At 51.1% G+C, this 16715-nt stretch overlaps 1 protein-coding gene across 1 annotated transcript; it reads left to right on the top strand.

The window, feature by feature from the left end:
- The first annotated feature begins 2756 nt into the window (after positions 1-2756).
- On the top strand, positions 2757-15767 carry LOC144611657 (trafficking protein particle complex subunit 6b-like). The gene is made up of 7 exons (XM_078430855.1): positions 2757-2850; positions 5033-5040; positions 5359-5423; positions 6583-6700; positions 10589-10672; positions 11642-11735; positions 13887-15767. The coding sequence occupies exons 1-7, from the start codon at positions 2772-2774 to the stop codon at positions 13916-13918; spliced, it is 480 nt and encodes a 159-aa protein (XP_078286981.1). The 5' UTR covers positions 2757-2771; the 3' UTR covers positions 13919-15767.
- Positions 15768-16715: the final 948 nt, after the last annotated feature.

Raw genomic sequence — 16715 nt, 5'->3', positions numbered from 1 at the left:
CACCAGACCCCCAGACACTGACACCAGACCCCCCAGACACTGACACCAGACCCCAGACACCAGACCCCCAGACAATGACCAAGGACACCAGACACCCAGACACTGACCCCAGACACTCAGACCCGTTTCTGTGCAGGAAGGAACTGCAGATCCTGGTTTACACCGAAGATAGACACAAAATGCTGGAGGTAATACTCAGCGGGACAGACAGCATCTCTGGAGAGAAGACAGAGGTGACGTTTTGAGTCGGACCCCTACTTCTGACCTGTTTCTGTGTTGTCTGAAGAAGACCCGGACAATATTCCAAGTGAGGTCTAACAATATTTTGTACAGCTGGAAAATAACTTCTCAGCTCATATACTCAGTGCATCAGCCTACAAACGCACCATGCTAGATGCCTTTTTCACTTATCCAGCTGTCACCACTTTCAGGGAGGTTTACACCTTACATACAGGCACCCCTGCATTATGGGGGGGGGGGGGGGGGTTATGTTCCTGGAGAATGGGCCATTTTGCGATTATCTGTAACACAAAGATACGTCTCTGCAAAACAAAATCCTGGGAAGTGATTTGTGAATTTGGTAAGGGCAAATTTCAATAACTTGAATAGTTGTAACAGAAAGCTTTGCCTGTACATATTGATGACCTCTGCTGAAATACAGTGGGCGTTACGAATAACTTGTGGGAGAGTCTAAGACCAGAGGTCAAAGCCTCAAAATTAAAAGATGTTCCTTTAGGAAGGAGATGAGGAAGAATTTCTTTAGTCAGAGGGTGGTGAATCTGTGGAATTCATTGCCACAGAAGGCAAGTCAATGGATATTTTTAAGGTAGAGATAGATAGATTGTTGATTAGTATGGGTGTCAGAGTTTATGGGGAGAAGGCAGGAGAATGGGGTTAGGAGGGAGAGATCAGCCATGATTGAATGGCGGAGTAGACATGATGGGCTGAATCCATCTCCATCTCCCAGCAGTCATACAGTTTAGGTTACTTTAGAGATACAGCACAGAAACAGGCCCTTCGGCCCACCGAGTCCACACCAACCAGCGATGGGGAGAAGGCAGGAGAATGGGGTTGTGGTAAAGATAGATCAGCCATGATTGAATGGCGTAGTAGACTTAATGGGCCGAATGGCCTAATTCTGCACCTATGACCGGTGAACTTTGCAGATGATACCAGAATAGGCAGTATGCTTAAAAGTAAGGAAGAACGCTCCAGGAAGATATCCACACACTGGTTAAGGTGGATAGGAAAGTGGCAAATAGAATTCAGTCTGGAAAAGTGTGAACTAATGCATTTGGAGATGTTAGACAAGGAGTGGGGATACATGATAAATGGTTGGTTAGAGAGAAGTGTTTGGTCACAGTGCATTTACACACAGCTCTGTAGCTGGTGGCACAGAGAGAGATGTGTCTTTACTGTGGAATACAAGATCAGAGAACTCGACTGGAACTTTGAAAAATGCTCAAAAAACAAATGGACCGAGTCAGGACCTTTCTTCATACTGGCAAACCAATAATGACTACCATTTAAAGAATATTTGTTTCCAGCAAACAGAGACACGAAATGCTGGAGTAACTCAGCGGGTCAGGCAGCATCTGTGGAGAACATGGATAGGTGACGTTTCACAGAGTGCTTGGGGTAACTCAGCGGGTCAGGCAGCATCTGTGGAGAACATGGATAGGTGACGTTTCACAGAGTGCTGGAGTAACTCAGCGGGTCAGGCAGCATCTGTGGAGAACATGGATAGGTGACGTTTCACAGAGTGCTGGAGTAACTCAGCGGGTCAGGCAGCATCTGTGGAGGACATGGATAGGTGACGTTTCACAGAGTGCTGGAGTAACTCAGCGGGTCAGGCAGCATCTGTGGAGGACATGGATAGGTGACGTTTCACAGAGTGCTGGAGTAACTCAGCGGGTCAGGCAGCATCTTGGAGAGAAGGGATGGGTGACATTTCGGGTCGAGACCCTTCTTCAAACTGAGAGTCAGTGGAGAGGGGAATAAGAGATATAGACGGTGATGTAGAGAGATAGAGAACAAATGTTGGGCGAGTCCAGAACCAGGGGCCACACAGTCTTAGAATAAAGAGGAGGCCATTTAAAACTGAGGTGAGAAGGAACTTTTTCACCTGGAGAGTTGTGAATTTGTGGAATTCTCTGCCACAGAGGGCAGTGGAGGGCAAATCACTGGATGGGTTTAATAGAGAGTTAGATAGAGCTCTAGGGGCTAGTGGATCAAGGGGTATGGGGAGAAGGCAGGCACGGGTTACTGATTGTGGATGATCAACCATGATCACAATGAACAAGGTAGAAGGGCCGAGTGGCCTCCTCCTGCACCTGTTGTGCATGTTTGTGTGAAAGTGAATGGAAGGTGAGCAGAGTCTGTCTGTGGGGCCATGGGCCATGGGCCGGGTGGCCGACCATACATAGCACAACTCCGGGCAAGTCACGGCGGCCACCCGGGGAGTGAAGGAGGGAGGGAGAGGGAGAGAGAGGGGAGAGGGAGTGAGAGGGAGAGAGAGAGAGGGAGAGAGGGAGAGGGAGAGGAGAGAGAGAGAGAGAGGGAGAGAGAGAGGGAGAGAGGGAGAGAGAGAGAGAGAGAGAGAGAGAGAGGGAGAGAGGGAGAGGGAGAGAGAGAGAGAGAGAAGGAGGGAGAGAGGGAAGGAGAGGGAGGGAGAGAGTGTGAGTGTGAAAGAGAAAGAGAGAGGGAGAGAGGAGGAGGAGGAGGGGGAGAGTGAGGTAGTGAGGGAGGGAGGGAGGGGCCGAAGGGCCGCCATGGCCGAGGTTGTGTTCGAGCTGCTGCACCTGGAGTTGGTGTCGCGGCTGCGGAGCGACGGGGGAGGCGGGGGAACAGGTAACTGTGGCCCGGGGATGGACAAGGCCCCGACCCCCCCCCCCCCTCCCCCCCCACACTGTACCCCAACCCCACCCACTGTACCCCACCCCCCTCTCACTGTACCCCACACCCCTCTCACTGTACCCCACCCCCCCCTCACTGTACCCCACCCCCCCCTCTCACTGTACCCCACCCCCCCTCTCACTGTACACCCCCCCCCCCCCACTGTACCCCAACCCCCTCACGGTACCCACACCCTCTCACTGTACCCCAATCCCACCCACTGTACCCCCCCCCCCACTGTACCCCCAATACCCCACCCACTGTACCCCACCCCCCTCACACTGTACCCCCCCCCCCCTCTCACTGTACCCCCACCCCCCCTCTCACTGTACCCCCACCCCCCCTCTCACTGTACCCCACCCCCCCTCTCACTGTACCCCACCCCCCCTCTCACTGTACCCCACCCCCCCTCTCACTGTACCCCACCCCCCCTCTCACTGTACCCCACCCCCCCTCTCACTGCACCCCAAACCCAACTCAAACTCACCCCAACGTACCCCAAACCCGGCTCACTGCCCCCACTGCACCCCAATCCCACCTGGACCCCAAACACACCATGGTCGCCAAACCCGTCTCGAACCCAGCTCACTGCAGCCCAAACCCTCCTGGCCTGGCCAGACCCCCTTGCCCCACCTTGCTCACTGCACCCCAAAACACACCTGTCCTGTCCCCAACACCACCGCCACCCACCTGGCCGACCCCCCCCCCCCCCTCATTCCCACCGCATCCTCCACCCTACCCCGCCTGGCTGTCAAGCGTTATGGGGAAAAGGCAGGAGAATGGGGTTAGGAGGGAGAGATAGATCTGCCATGAGTGAATGACGGAGTAAACTTGATGGGCCGAATGGCCTAATTCTGCTCCTATTCCTTATGACCTTCCTATGGCGTGCAGCGTAGGTTTACGAGGTTAATTCCCGGAATGGCGGGACTGTCATATGTTGAAAGACTGGAGCGACTAGACTTGTATACACTGGAATTTAGAAGGATGAGAGGAGATCTTATTGAAAAGTATAAGATTATTAAGGGGTTGGACACGTTAGAGGCAGGAAACATGTTCCCAATGTTGGGGGAGTCCAGAACAAGGGCCACAGTTTAAGAATAAGGGGTAGGACATTTAGAACTGAGATGAGGAAAAACTTTTTCAGTCAGAGAGTTGTGAATCTGTGGAATTCTCTGCCTCAGAAGGCAGTGGAGGCCAATTCTCTGAATGCATTCAAGAGAGAGCTGGATAGAGCTCTTAAGGATAGCGGAGTCAGGGGGTATGGGGAGAAGGCAGGAACGGGGTACTGATTGAGAATGATCAGCCATGATCACATTGAATGGCGGTGCTGGCTCAAAGGGCCGAATGGCCTCCTCCTGCACCTATTGTCTATTGACCTTATGCGATAGACACAAAATGCTGGAGTAACTCAGCAGGACAGGCAGCATCTCTGGAGAGAAGGGATGGGTGACGTTTCAGGTCGAGACTCTTCTTCAGACTGACCAGAATGATACCTGGGTTTAAGTAATGCGATTGGATTGTTTGGACTAGGATTGTGCATTGAAATGATAAAGTTGTGATAAAGGACGTGTTGACATTTCTGGCCAGTACTGCATTGAAGTATGTTCCAAGTTAGCAGGGACTGATGGAAGGAGTTTGATGATAGAGCTCGCAGAGAGTGAGTCACAATGTTAATGATGAGCATTGGACGACTTTGGGATTCTCCACTACAGTTCGGAGGTGCGATGGGACTTGGGAGTACTGGTGCAGGATTCCCACAAAGTTAATTTGCAAGTAGAATCTGTAGTAAAGAAGGCAAAACGCAATGCTACCATTTAAGTGCTAGAATACGAAAACAGGGATGTGATGCTGAGGCACCATAAGGCACTGGTCAAGGGCCGCATTTGGAGTATTGTGAGCAATTCTGGGCACCATATCTGAGGAGGGATGTGCTGGCTCTGGAGAGGGTCCAGAGGAGGTTTACAAGAATGATCCCAGGAATGAGTGGGTTAACATACGATGAGCGTTTGTCGGCACTGGGCCTGTACTCGCTGGAGTTTAGAAGAATGAGGGGGGACCTCATTGAAACTTACCGAATAGTGAGCGGCCTGGATAGAGTGGATGTGGAGAGGATGTTTCCACTAGTGGGAGAGTCTAGGACCAGAGGTCACAGCCTTGGAATTAAAGGACGTCCCTTTTAGGAAGATGAGAAGGAATTTCTTTAGTCAGAGGTTGGTGAATCTGTGGAATTCTTTGCCTGTGGAGGCCAAGTCAGTGGATATTTTTAAGGCAGAGATAGATAGATTCTTGATTAGTGCGGGTGTCAGGGGTTATGGGGAGAAGGCAGGAGAACGGGGTTAGGAGGGAGAGATAGATCAGCCATGATTGAATGGCGGAGTAGACTTGATGGGCCGAATGGCGTAATTCTGCTCCTATCGTTCATGACCTGATGACCAAAGTTGTTTCTGGTTCTCTCCGCAGGAGCGAGGGAAATGCATTTCGACGCTGGAAGGAATGGGCTTCCGTGCGGGACAAGGTCTCATCGAGAGGTTAGTAACTGGTGGGTCTGACACCATTGATACCACTGTTATCCATTACAGTAAAGAGCGTATTCATGGGACATAGAAGAGCACAGCACAGGAACAGGCCCTGGCTTCGGCCCGTGCCCAACATGATGCTGTTAAACTAATCTTCTCTGCCGTAACATTCCTTACACATCCACGTTTCTCTCCAAAAAAATCCTTTTAAATCCTTTTAAACGGCATGGTGGCGCAGCGGTAGAGTTGCTGCCTTACAGCGAATGCAGCGCCGGAGACTCAGGTTCGATCCTGACTACGGGCGCCGTCTGTACGGAGTTTGTACGTTCTTCCCGTGACCTGCGTGGGTTTTCTCCGAGATCTTCGGTTTCCTCCCACACTCCAAAGACCTACAGGTATGTAGGTTAATTGACTGGGTAAATGTAAAAATTGTCCCTGGTGGGTGTAGGATAGTGTTAGTGTGCGGGGATCGCTGGGCGGCGCGGACTCGGTGGGCCGAAGGGCCTGTTTCAGCGCTGTATCTCTAAAACCCCCCCCCCCCAAAAAAAACGCCACTGTCGCCAATCTCCCTGTTGTCTGTTGCAAATGTAAAAAAGACAGAAAGTACTGAAAATGTTTTTTATGTTTGGATGGAAGTTCATTGACCGAGAAGGTTAACATTGTTTCCCCCTCCGCAGATGCTGCTTGACCAGCTGAGTATTTCCTCGTTTGTGTTGTGCACCATCCACATAACCTGTGAGCTTAGGAAGGAGAGCTTGCAACATCAATAGACAGTTTTTTGAAAACTTTAGTTCATTCAAACCACTGCTGCCCACGTCCGAACTCACAAAGAAACCCATTCACCCACTGTGTAGGAAGGAACTGCAGATGCTGGTTTACACCGGAGATAGACACAAAATGCTGGAGTAACTCAGCGGGACAGGCAGCATCTCCGGAGAGAAGGAGTGGGTAACATTTCTCTAACGGAATCATGGGGATTCAAGGGCTAATGGAATCAAGGGATATGGGGAGAAAGCAGGAATGGGGTAGTGATTCTGGATGATCAGCCATGATCATATTGAATGGCGGTGCTGGCTCGAAGGGCTGAATGGCCTCCTCCTGCACCTATTGTCTATGTTTCTGTGTTAAAGCTATTCTATTGTGTAAATTCAGGCTGTGATTGCTGTTGTAGGTTCACCAAAGAATCGCCTTCATTCAAAGACGAGCTGGATGTCATGAAATTTATCTGTAAGGAATACTGGACAAACCTCTTCCGAAAACAGATTGACAATCTGCGAACCAATCACCAGGTACTCCACCAACACACAGATGAGCTTGTGGATGGGGAGAGGCAGGAGATCGGGCAGTCGTGTTTAGTTTAGAGATACAGCGCAGAAACAGGCCCTTCAGCCCATCGAGTCCGTGCCGACCAGCGATCCCCGCACATTTACACCAAAGCCAATTAACCTACAAACCGGCACGTCTTTGGAGTGTGGGAGGAAACTGAAGAATAGGAAGGCAGAGTATTATTTAAATGGTGTCAAGTTAGGAACAGTGGACGTACAACGAGATCTGGGTGTCCTAGTGCATCGGTCAATGAAAGGAAGCATGCAGGTACAGCAGGCAGTGAAGAAAGCCAATGGAATGTTGGCCTTCATAACAAGAGGAGTTGAGTATAGGAGCAAAGAGGTCCTTCTGCAGTTGTACAGGGCCCTAGTGAGACCGCACCTGGAGTGCTGTGTGCAGTTTTGGTCTCCAAATTTGAGGAAGGATATTGTTGCTATTGAGGGCGTGCAGCGTAGGTTTACTAGGTTAATTCCCGGAATGGCGGGACTGTCATATGTTGAAAGACTGGAGCGACTAGGCTTGTATACACTGGAATTTAGAAGGATGAGAGGGGATCTTATTGAAACATATAAGATTATTAAGGGGTTGGACACGTTAGAGGCAGGAAACATGTTCCCAATGTTGGGGGAGTCCAGAACCAGGGGCCACAGTTTAAGAATAAGGGGTCGGCCATTTAGAACGGAGATGAGGAAAAACTTTTTCAGTCAGAGAGTTGTAAATCTGTGGAATTCTCTGCCTCAGAAGGCAGTGGAGGCCAATTCTCTGAATGCATTCGAGAGAGCTAGATAGAGCTCTTAAGGATAGCGGAGTCAGGGGGTATGGGGAGAAGGCAGGAACGGGGTACTGATTGAGAATGATCAGCCATGATCATATTGAATGGCGGTGCTGGCTCGAAGGGCCGAATGGCCTCCTCCTGCACCTATTGTCTATTGTCTATTATCTCGGAGAAAACCCACGCAGGTCACGGGGAGAACGTACAAGCTCCGTACAGACAGCGCCCGTGGTCGGGATCGATCCCGGGTCTCTGGCGCTGTGAGGCAGCAGCTCTACCCGTTGCACCGCCGTGGCGCTCGCAGTGGCCGCGGTACAAGTTGAGAGCGAGTTTCTCTTGGCTTTTGTTGCATGCTAACCAGTCAGTGGGAAAAACAGAGTACAGTAAATCTTCATTATAACGGACTTTGGGGATGGCAAATGGTGTCCATTATTAGCGATTGTCCACGATACCTGAATAAGGTCATAAGTGTTTGGAGCAGAATTAGACCATTCAGCCCATCAAGTCTACTCTGCCATTCAATCATGGCTGATCTATCTCTCCCTCCTAACCCCATTCTCCTGCCTTCTCCCCACAACCCCTGACACCCGCACTAATCAAGAATCTATCTGTTTAAAAAATATCTACTGACTTGGCCTCCACAGCCGTCTGTGGCAATGAATTCCACAGATTCACCACCCTCTGACTAAAGAAATTCCTCCTCATCTATTTCCTAAAGAAACTTCCTTTAATTCCGAGGCTTTGGCCTCTGGTTCTCGACTCTCCCACTGGTGGAAACATCCTCTCCACATCCACTCTATCCAAGCCTTTCACTCTTTGGTACGTTTCAATGAGGTCTCCCCCTCATTCTTCTAAACTCCAGCGAGTACAGGCCCAGTGCCAACAAATGCTCGTAAGGGGTTCCCTCCAACCACCGAGCGATCACTCCGTGACACAACAAGTTGTTTTCAAATTCAAAGTTCTTCTTAACAGCTAAAAGATTATATTTATTACTGTAAAATACAAATACTAAAGGTTGCTTGTTAGATTGTTTAATAGAGTTAAGTGTTGATCGAAGGCATTGCTTGTCAATTTCTATGACCTTGTCAATTTCAATGGCCTTGTCAATTTCTATGGCCTTGTCAATTTCAATGGCCATGTCAATTTCAATGCCTGGTCAATTTCAATGGCCTTGTCAATTTCAATGGCCGGGTCAATTTCAATGCCTGGTCAATTTCAATGCCTGGTCAATTTCAATGCCTGGTCAATTTCAATGCCTGGTCAATTTCAATGGCCTTGTCAATTTCAATGCCTTGTCAATTTCAATGCCTTGTCAACATAGAAACATAGAAAATAGGTGCAGGAGTAGGCCATTCGGCCCTTGGAGCCTGCACCGCCATTCAATATGATCATGGCTGATCATCCAACTCAGTATCCCGTACCTGCCTTCTCTCCATACCCCCCGATCCATTTAGCCACAAGGGTCACATCTAACTCCCTCTTAAATATAGCCAATGAACTGGCCTCAACTACCTTCTGTGGCAGAGAATTCCACAGATTCACCACTCTCTGTGTGAAAAAAACCGTTCTCATCTCGGTCCTAAAAGACTTCCCCCTTATCCTTAAACTGTGACCCCTTGTTCTGGACTTCCCCAACATCGGGAACAATCTTCCCGCATCTAGCCTGTCCAACCCCTTAAGAATTTTGTAAGTTTTGTAAGCTTTCAATGGCCTTTTGTAAGTTTTGTAAGTTTTCAATGGCCGTGTCAATTTCAATGGCCGTGTCAATTTCAATGGTCGTGTCAATTTCAATGGTCGTGTCAATTTCAATGGCCTTGTCAATTTCAATGGCCTTGTCAATTTCAATGGCCTTGTCAATTTCAATGCCTTGCCAATTTCAATGCCTTGTCGATTTCAATGCCTGGTTAATTTCAATGGCCTTGGCAGTGTAACTAGCAGTCTGTGTTCTCAAAGAGACAGTCTGCTATAACCGAAATCCGTTATAAAGAGGTCTGTAATAACGAGGGTTTACAGAATTTTAGAATAAGGAGTGTGATTTGGATTGGATTTTTACAGAATGTTTAAGAAACATTTGGACAAGTCCATGGATTGGACAGGTTTAGAGGGATATGGGCCAAACGCAGGCAGGTGGGACTGGTATAGATGGGGCATGTTGGTAGGTGTGGGCAAGTTGGGTTGAAGGGCCTGTTTCCACGCTGTATAACTCTAGGACATTTAAGAGGCATTCACAGGTTGAGTGAGTTGGTGCGCCTAGTGCAGTGTGTGGTTGGGTGAGGTGGTGGGACCGGGGCAGTAGGGAAAAAACTGCAGATGTCGGTTTAAATCGAAGATAGACACAAAACGCTGGAGCAACTCAGCGGGCCAGGCAGCATCTCGGGAGAGAAGGAATGGGTCGAGACTGCTGGAGGTGGTGCAGTGTGGGGCTGGGTGAGGTGGTGGGACCAGTGCAGTGTGTGGCTGGGTGAGGTGGTGTTAGAGGTGCAGTGTGGGGCTGGGTGAGGTGGTGGGACCGGTGCAGTGTGGGGCTGGGTGAGGTGGTGTTAGAGGTGCAGTGTGGGGCTGGGTGAGGTGGTGGGACCGGTGCAGTGTGGGGCTGGGTGAGGTGGTGTTAGAGGTGCAGTGTGGGGCTGGGTGAGGTGGTGTCACTGGTTTAGTGACTGGCTCTGGTGTTAGTGGTGCAGTGTGTGGGTGAGATGGTGTGGCCAGTGCAGTCTGTAGCTGGGTGAGGAGGTGGGACCAGTGCAGTGTGTGGCTGGGTGAGGTGGTGTTAGTGGTGTAGTGTGTGGGTGGGTGAGGTGGTGTTAGTGGTGTAGTGTGTGGGTGGGTGAGGTGGTGGGACCGGTGCAGTGTGTGGCTGGGTGAGGAGGTGGGACCAGTGCAGTGTGTGGGTGGGTGAGGAGGTGGGACCAGTGCAGTGTGTGGGTGGGTGAGGTGGTGGGACTGGTGCAGTGTGTGGCTGGGTGAAGTGGCTCTGGTGTCAGTGGTGCAGTGTGTGAGTGGGTGAGATGGTGTGGCCAGTGCAGTGTGTGGGTGGGTGAGGTGGTGTCAGTGGTCAGGCTGTAACTGTTCTTTCTCCCAGGGAACCTACGTGCTCCAAGACAACCGCTTCCGTCTCCTCACTCCGATCTCCAATGGGAAACAGTATTTGGAGGAGGCGCCAAAGGTAACTGTCCCTTCCTTCTGTGTCTGATCCACGGCGCTAAAGTAATGCAGACAGTCCTTGTTTGTATCCCTGCATCAGCATGGGCGGCACGGTGGCGCAGCGGTAGAGTTGCTGCCCTGCAGTGAATGCAGCACCGGAGACCCGGGTTCGATCTCCACTACGGGTGCTGTCTGTACGGAGTTTGCACGTTCTCCCCGTGACCTGCGTGGGTTTCCTCCGAGATCTTTGGTTTCCTCCCGCACTCCAAAGACGTGCAGGTTTGTAGGTTAATTGGCTGGGTAAATGTAAAAATGATCCCTAGTGGGTGTAGGATAGCGTTAATGTGCGGGGAATGGTGTTAATGTGCGGGGATCGCTGGTCAGCGCGGACCTGGTGGGCCGAAGGGCCTGTTTCTGCGCTGTGTCTCTAAAACTAAAACTAAAAGCTGGCAGTGACACTGCGTTGGGAACAGGAAGGTCAAAGATGAGTTGCTAAGTGAAGCTGAAGAGCAGAGATAGTCATGGAGTCTGGCAGCACGGAAAAGGCCCTTCGGCCCACTCACCTTGTCCATGCTGCCCCTCTGCCCATCTACACTAATCCATTTGCGCATGTTAGGACCATATCCTATGTATCTTACCTTGTATAAATGAAGGCAGTACAGTGGCACAGATGTGCAACGGTAGAGTTGCTGCCAGACACCCGGGTTTGATCCTGACTACGGGTGCTGTCTGTACGGAGTTTGTACGTTCACCCTGTGACTGCGTGGGTTTTCTCCGGGTGCTCCGGTTTCCTCCCACATCCCAAAGACGCGCAGGTTTGTAGGTTAATTGGCATTGATAAAAATAAGTAAATTGTCCCTAGTGTGTGTGGGATAGTATTAGTGTGCGGGGATCGCTGGTCGGCGGGGCTGAATGGCCTGTTTCTGCGCTGTATCTCTAAATGAAAGGTTAGGTGTCAGGTTGTATTGGGAATGTTTGCTTTGTGTTTCAGTTCTTGGCATTCACCTGCGGACTGCTGAGAGGTGCCTTGTCCAACCTGGGGATTGACAGCGCAGTCACAGCAGAGGTGTCTGTCCTGCCAGCATGTGAGTGAGCCTTGGGTCACACTGGCTTCTAGCCCACATCAATCCTGCCTCACCCACTGTCTCAATAGCATTTCAGTGGATAGACACAAAATGCTGAAATGCTTTGTTTTGCTTACAACCCAGTAGAATCGTACTGGTGGGGGGGGGGGGGGGAGGGGGAGCTCGCGAGAGTTAACGGGCCGAATGGCCTCTCCCCTGCTGGGGTCTGATCCGCTGGATTGTCACTGTTACTCTGCGGGTCAGGCAGCATCTCCGGAGAAAAGGAATAGATTACGACCCCTCTTCAGACTCGAGAGAGGAGGAGAACTTCTTCAAAGTAGACATACCTTAAGGGGATTTCGCAGTGCGGCAGACAAAATTTGTAGGTAGATACTGGTATACACTGAAGATAGACACAAAATGCTGGAGTAACTCAGCGGGGCAGGCAGCATCACGAAAGGCTGGAGTAACTAGTTCAGGGTCTCGGCCCAAAACGTCACCAATTCCTTTCCTCCAGAGATGCTGCCTGTCCCGCTGAGTTATTTCCAGTATTTTTGCTGGAAATCGATCTTCGGTTTAATACCAGCAACTCCAGTTCCTTCCTACACTGGACTGTAAGGGACTGTGCAACACCAGGTGGTGCCACCAGGTGGTGGTGTCAGCACACGGGCTGCTTCCCTTGACTCCTGTCCCAGCCCTGGAGAGCCAAACGTCCCTCAAACCAAACAAATAAATAACTCCAGAACGATCAGCTCACCATTTCCCCCACGTAATGATCTCGCCTTACTTAAGGGCGGCACGGTGGCGCAGCGGGTAGAGCTGCTGCCTCACAGCGCCAGAGACCCGGGCTGGATCCTGACTGCGGGCGCTGTCTGTACGGAGTTTGTACGTTCTCCCCGTGACCTGCGTGGGTTTTCTCCGGGTGCTCCAGTTTCCGCCCACACTCCAAAGACGTGCAGGTTTGTAGGTTAATTGGCTTGGTATGAATGTAAATTGTCCCTAGTGTGTGTAGGGTAGCACAGGTCGGCACGGACTTGGGCCGAAAGGCCTGTTTCCACGCTGTATCTCCAGATAAACGAAACATCTTCAGCTATTCTCCACGTTATGCCTCCTGAGGTTTTACCAATTTGGGTGCAAAGGCAAGGGGACCTAAACAGAGACGTAAGACAGAGCCCTGCAGCTTTCTATTAAAACAGCAGCTTCATGTACTGGGTGACAATGCCTGTAAATAACACAGTGAGATAGACACAAAGTGCAGGAGTAACTCAGCGGGCCAAGCAGCATTCCTGGAGAACATGGTTGAGTGACGTTTTGAGGGCTGATCTTCGCGGGGCGTACAAAACCATGAGAGGAATAGATCAGGTGAACGCACTGAGACTCGTGCCTGGAGTGGGGGAGTCTAGAACCACAGAACATGGGTTTAAGGTGAGGGGGGGGGGGGGGTAGGTTTAATAGGAACCTGAGGGGTAACTTTTGTACAGAAAGGGTGGTGGGTGTATGGAACAAGCTGCCGGAGGAGGTAGTGCAGGCAGGTATTGTCGCGACGTACATGGATGGGACAGGTTTAGAGGGATATGGGCCAAACATAGACAAGGTGGCACAGCGGTAGAGTTGCTGCCTCACAGCGAATGCAGCGCCGGAGACTCAGGTTCGATCCTGACTACGGGCGCCGTCTGTATGGAGTTTGTACGTTCTCCCCGTGACCTGCGTGGGTTTTCTCCGAGATCTTCGGTTTCCTCCCACACTCCAAAGACGTGCAGGTTTGTAGGTGAATTGGCTGGGTAATATGTAAAAATTGTCCCTAGTGTGTGTAGGATAGTGTTAGTGTGCGGGGATCGCTGGGCGGCACGGACCCGGTGGGCCGAAGGGCCTGTTTCCGCGCTGTATCTCTAAATCTAAATCTAAAATCTAAAGTGGGAGATGGGACATGTTGGTCGACATGTGGCAAGTTGGGCTTGTTTCCACGCTGTATAACTATAACTCTATAACTAACGGTACATTTATGTCGACTGACAAGAGGGAATGCTAGACTGCTTGCTCGCCATACCTTTTTCCCTCTCTTCTCCCTCCTTTCTCTCCCTCTCTTATTCTGTACGTCTCCCCCCCATCACTCTTTCTCTATACCTGGATTCCTCAATTAAACCTGGGTAACTTTGCTTCTCTATATTTCAGGTAAATTCCACATTGTGATTCAGGCGTCCTAGACCTCTACCTGCAGCCGGACAAGGACCCCGCTGGAGCAACGAAGCTTGAATGTAATGGCAGGCAGGCGTGTGGCCTACCCTTCCCTGTACAGTTGCTGTAGTTAGTTAGTCAGTCAGTGGGGGACTTGGGGTGGAAATGAATTAAAGACTATTTTATGGTGAATATACTCAATGTGGCAACAAATGAATGGGGCTTTACTGGGGCAGTCGCTTAAAGTCATAGAGTGATACAGCGTGGAAACAGGCCCTTCAGCCCAACTTGCCAACCTGTCCCATCTAGACAAGTCCCACCTGTGTTTGGTCCATATCCCTCCTAACCCGTCCTATCCATGTACCTGTCGGTTTCTTAAACATTGGGATAGTCCCTGCCTCAACTACTTCCTCTGGCAGCTTGTTCCATACACCCACCACCCTCTGTGTGAAAAGGTTACCCCTCAGATTCCTATTGTCCTAAATTCCAATCTTGACCCAAAACGTCACCCATTCCTTCTCTCCAGAGATGTTGCCTGTCCCGCCGAGTTACTCCAGTATGTCCCCCTTCACCTTAAACCTGTGTCCTCTGGTCCTCGATTCCCCTACTCTGGGCAAGAGACCCTGTGTGTCTACCCGATCTGTTCCTCTCGCTTGACAAAGATCACCCAAAGCTACTGTGCGTTACAACTGTGGCATCTCTCGAGCGCTGATTCCAGCTGTTCCCTCCCCTGTTGTCTCCCTGTGTCTCACCAGCACCCTACCTGTGCAAACAGTGAGTGAGACAGAGTGAGGGGGTGCCTGTCGCTGGGATTCCCCACCTCGTCACCGCGCGGTCACACCTTCCCTCCACGGGACGGGAATGTAACATGGCCTGGGTGAACGGAGCCAGGTGGGCAGCCTGTCGAACAATAATCCAGCCCTGCCCTGTCTCCTGTCCCAATCCGCCCGCTATATATCTGTCAGGTTGGCCCCCTTCTGTCCCAGAGGTAGGGTGGCACAGTGGTGCAGTGGGTAGAGCTGCTGCCTCACAGCGCCAGAGACCCGGGTTTGACCCCGACTACGGGTGCCGTCTGTACGGAGTTTGTACGTTCTCCCCGTGACCTGCGTGGGCTTTCTCCAGGTGCTTCAGTTTCCTCCCACACTCCAAAGATGTGCAGGTTTGTAGGTGAATTGGCTTCGGTAAAAATATCCCTAGTGTGTGTAGAATAGTGCTAGTGTACGGGGTGATCACTGGTCAGCATGGACTCGGTGGGTCGAAGGGCCTGTTGCTGAGCTGTATCTAGCCAGCATGGGCTCGGTGGGTCGAAGGGCCTGTTTCTGAGCTGTATCTAGCCAGCATGGACTCGGTGGGTCGAAGGGCCTGTTTCTGAGTTGTATTTAGCTAGCATGGACTGTGGGTCGAAGAGCCTGTTTCTGAGCTGTATCGCTAGTCAGCATGGACTCTGTGGGTCGAAGAGCCTGTTTCTGAGCTGTATCTAGCCAGCATGGACTTGGTGGGTCGAAGGGCCTGTTTCTGAGCTGTATTTAGCCAGCATGGACTTGGTGGGTCGAAGGGCCTGTTTCTGAGCTGTATAAAAATCTAACAATCTAACAAAGGTACTTGGTCCTGGGCTGGATCAAGACACACTGTACCAGATACACAATACTGGAGTAACTCAGCCGGTCAGGCAGCATCTCTGGAAAAAGGAAAAGGTGCTGTTTCGGGTTTTTCAGTCTGAAGAAAGGACTCAACCCGAAACATCACCCATTCCTTCTCTCCAGAGATGCTGCCTGACCCGCTGAGTTACTCCAGCATTTTGTGTCTGTCATCGGTGTAAACCAGCATCTGCTGTTCCTTCTTTTGCATCTGTGCCAGAGCGAGGGTTGCCAACTTCCTCACTCCCAAATAAGGGACAAAGGGTGACGTCACCGCCCTGCGCCCCACGTGATCTCACCCAGCCAGCGGCCACGTGCTCCCGCTCCACCAATGGCGGCCGCCCGGGCCGGGAGCACGTGGCCGCTGGCTGGGTGAGGTCACGTGGGGCGCGGGGCGGTGACGTCACCCTTTGTCCCTTATTTGGGAGTGAGGAAGTTGGCAACCCTACTAATACGGGACAAGGGCGGTCCCGTACGGGACAAACTAATTTACGGGATGTCCTGGCAAATACGGGACAGTTGGCAACCCTGGCCACAGGTGATCTCAGACCGCTGGAGCCCAGAAATTGGGGTCACTCCCTGCAGCAATCCGCCACATCACTGGGCCATAGTTTGCCCCTCGAAGAAGGAGCCCTGATGGTGAAGTTCAAAGATGGTGAGTCAGGAAAACAGAGGCCGCGACCTGCACTGCAGGATAAGAACTGCCCACGCAACAAACTCCACCTGTGGTACCTGCGGGGTTACGTAGAAACATAGAAAACAGGTGCAGGAGGAGGCCATTCAGCCCTTCGAGCCAGCACCGCCATTCAATATGGTCATGGCTGATCATCCACAATCAGTACCCCGTTCCTGCTTTCTCCCCATATCCCTTGATCCCGTTAGCCCGAAGAGCTACATCTAATTCTCTCTTGAAAACATCCAGTGAATTGCCTTCTGTGGCAGAGAATTCCACAGATTCACAACCCTCTGGGTGAAGAAGTTTTTCCTCATCTCAGTCCTAAATGGCCGACCCCTTATTCTTACACTGTGTGACCCCTGGTTCTGGACTCCCCCAACATGGGGAACATTTTTTCCTGCTTCTAGCCTGTCCGATCCCTTAAGAATTTTATACGTTTCTATGAGATCCCCTCTCATCCTTCCAGGTTCCAGTGAATGGAATTGCAGTTGTGTCTCTCACCTGCTGAGTGCG

The sequence above is a fragment of the Rhinoraja longicauda genome, chromosome 41, assembly GCF_053455715.1.
Source record: "Rhinoraja longicauda isolate Sanriku21f chromosome 41, sRhiLon1.1, whole genome shotgun sequence".
NCBI classification, from domain to species: Eukaryota; Metazoa; Chordata; class Chondrichthyes; order Rajiformes; family Arhynchobatidae; genus Rhinoraja; species Rhinoraja longicauda.
Note: the sequence above shows the minus strand (reverse complement) of the source record. Positions and strands in the feature narration are given on the sequence as shown.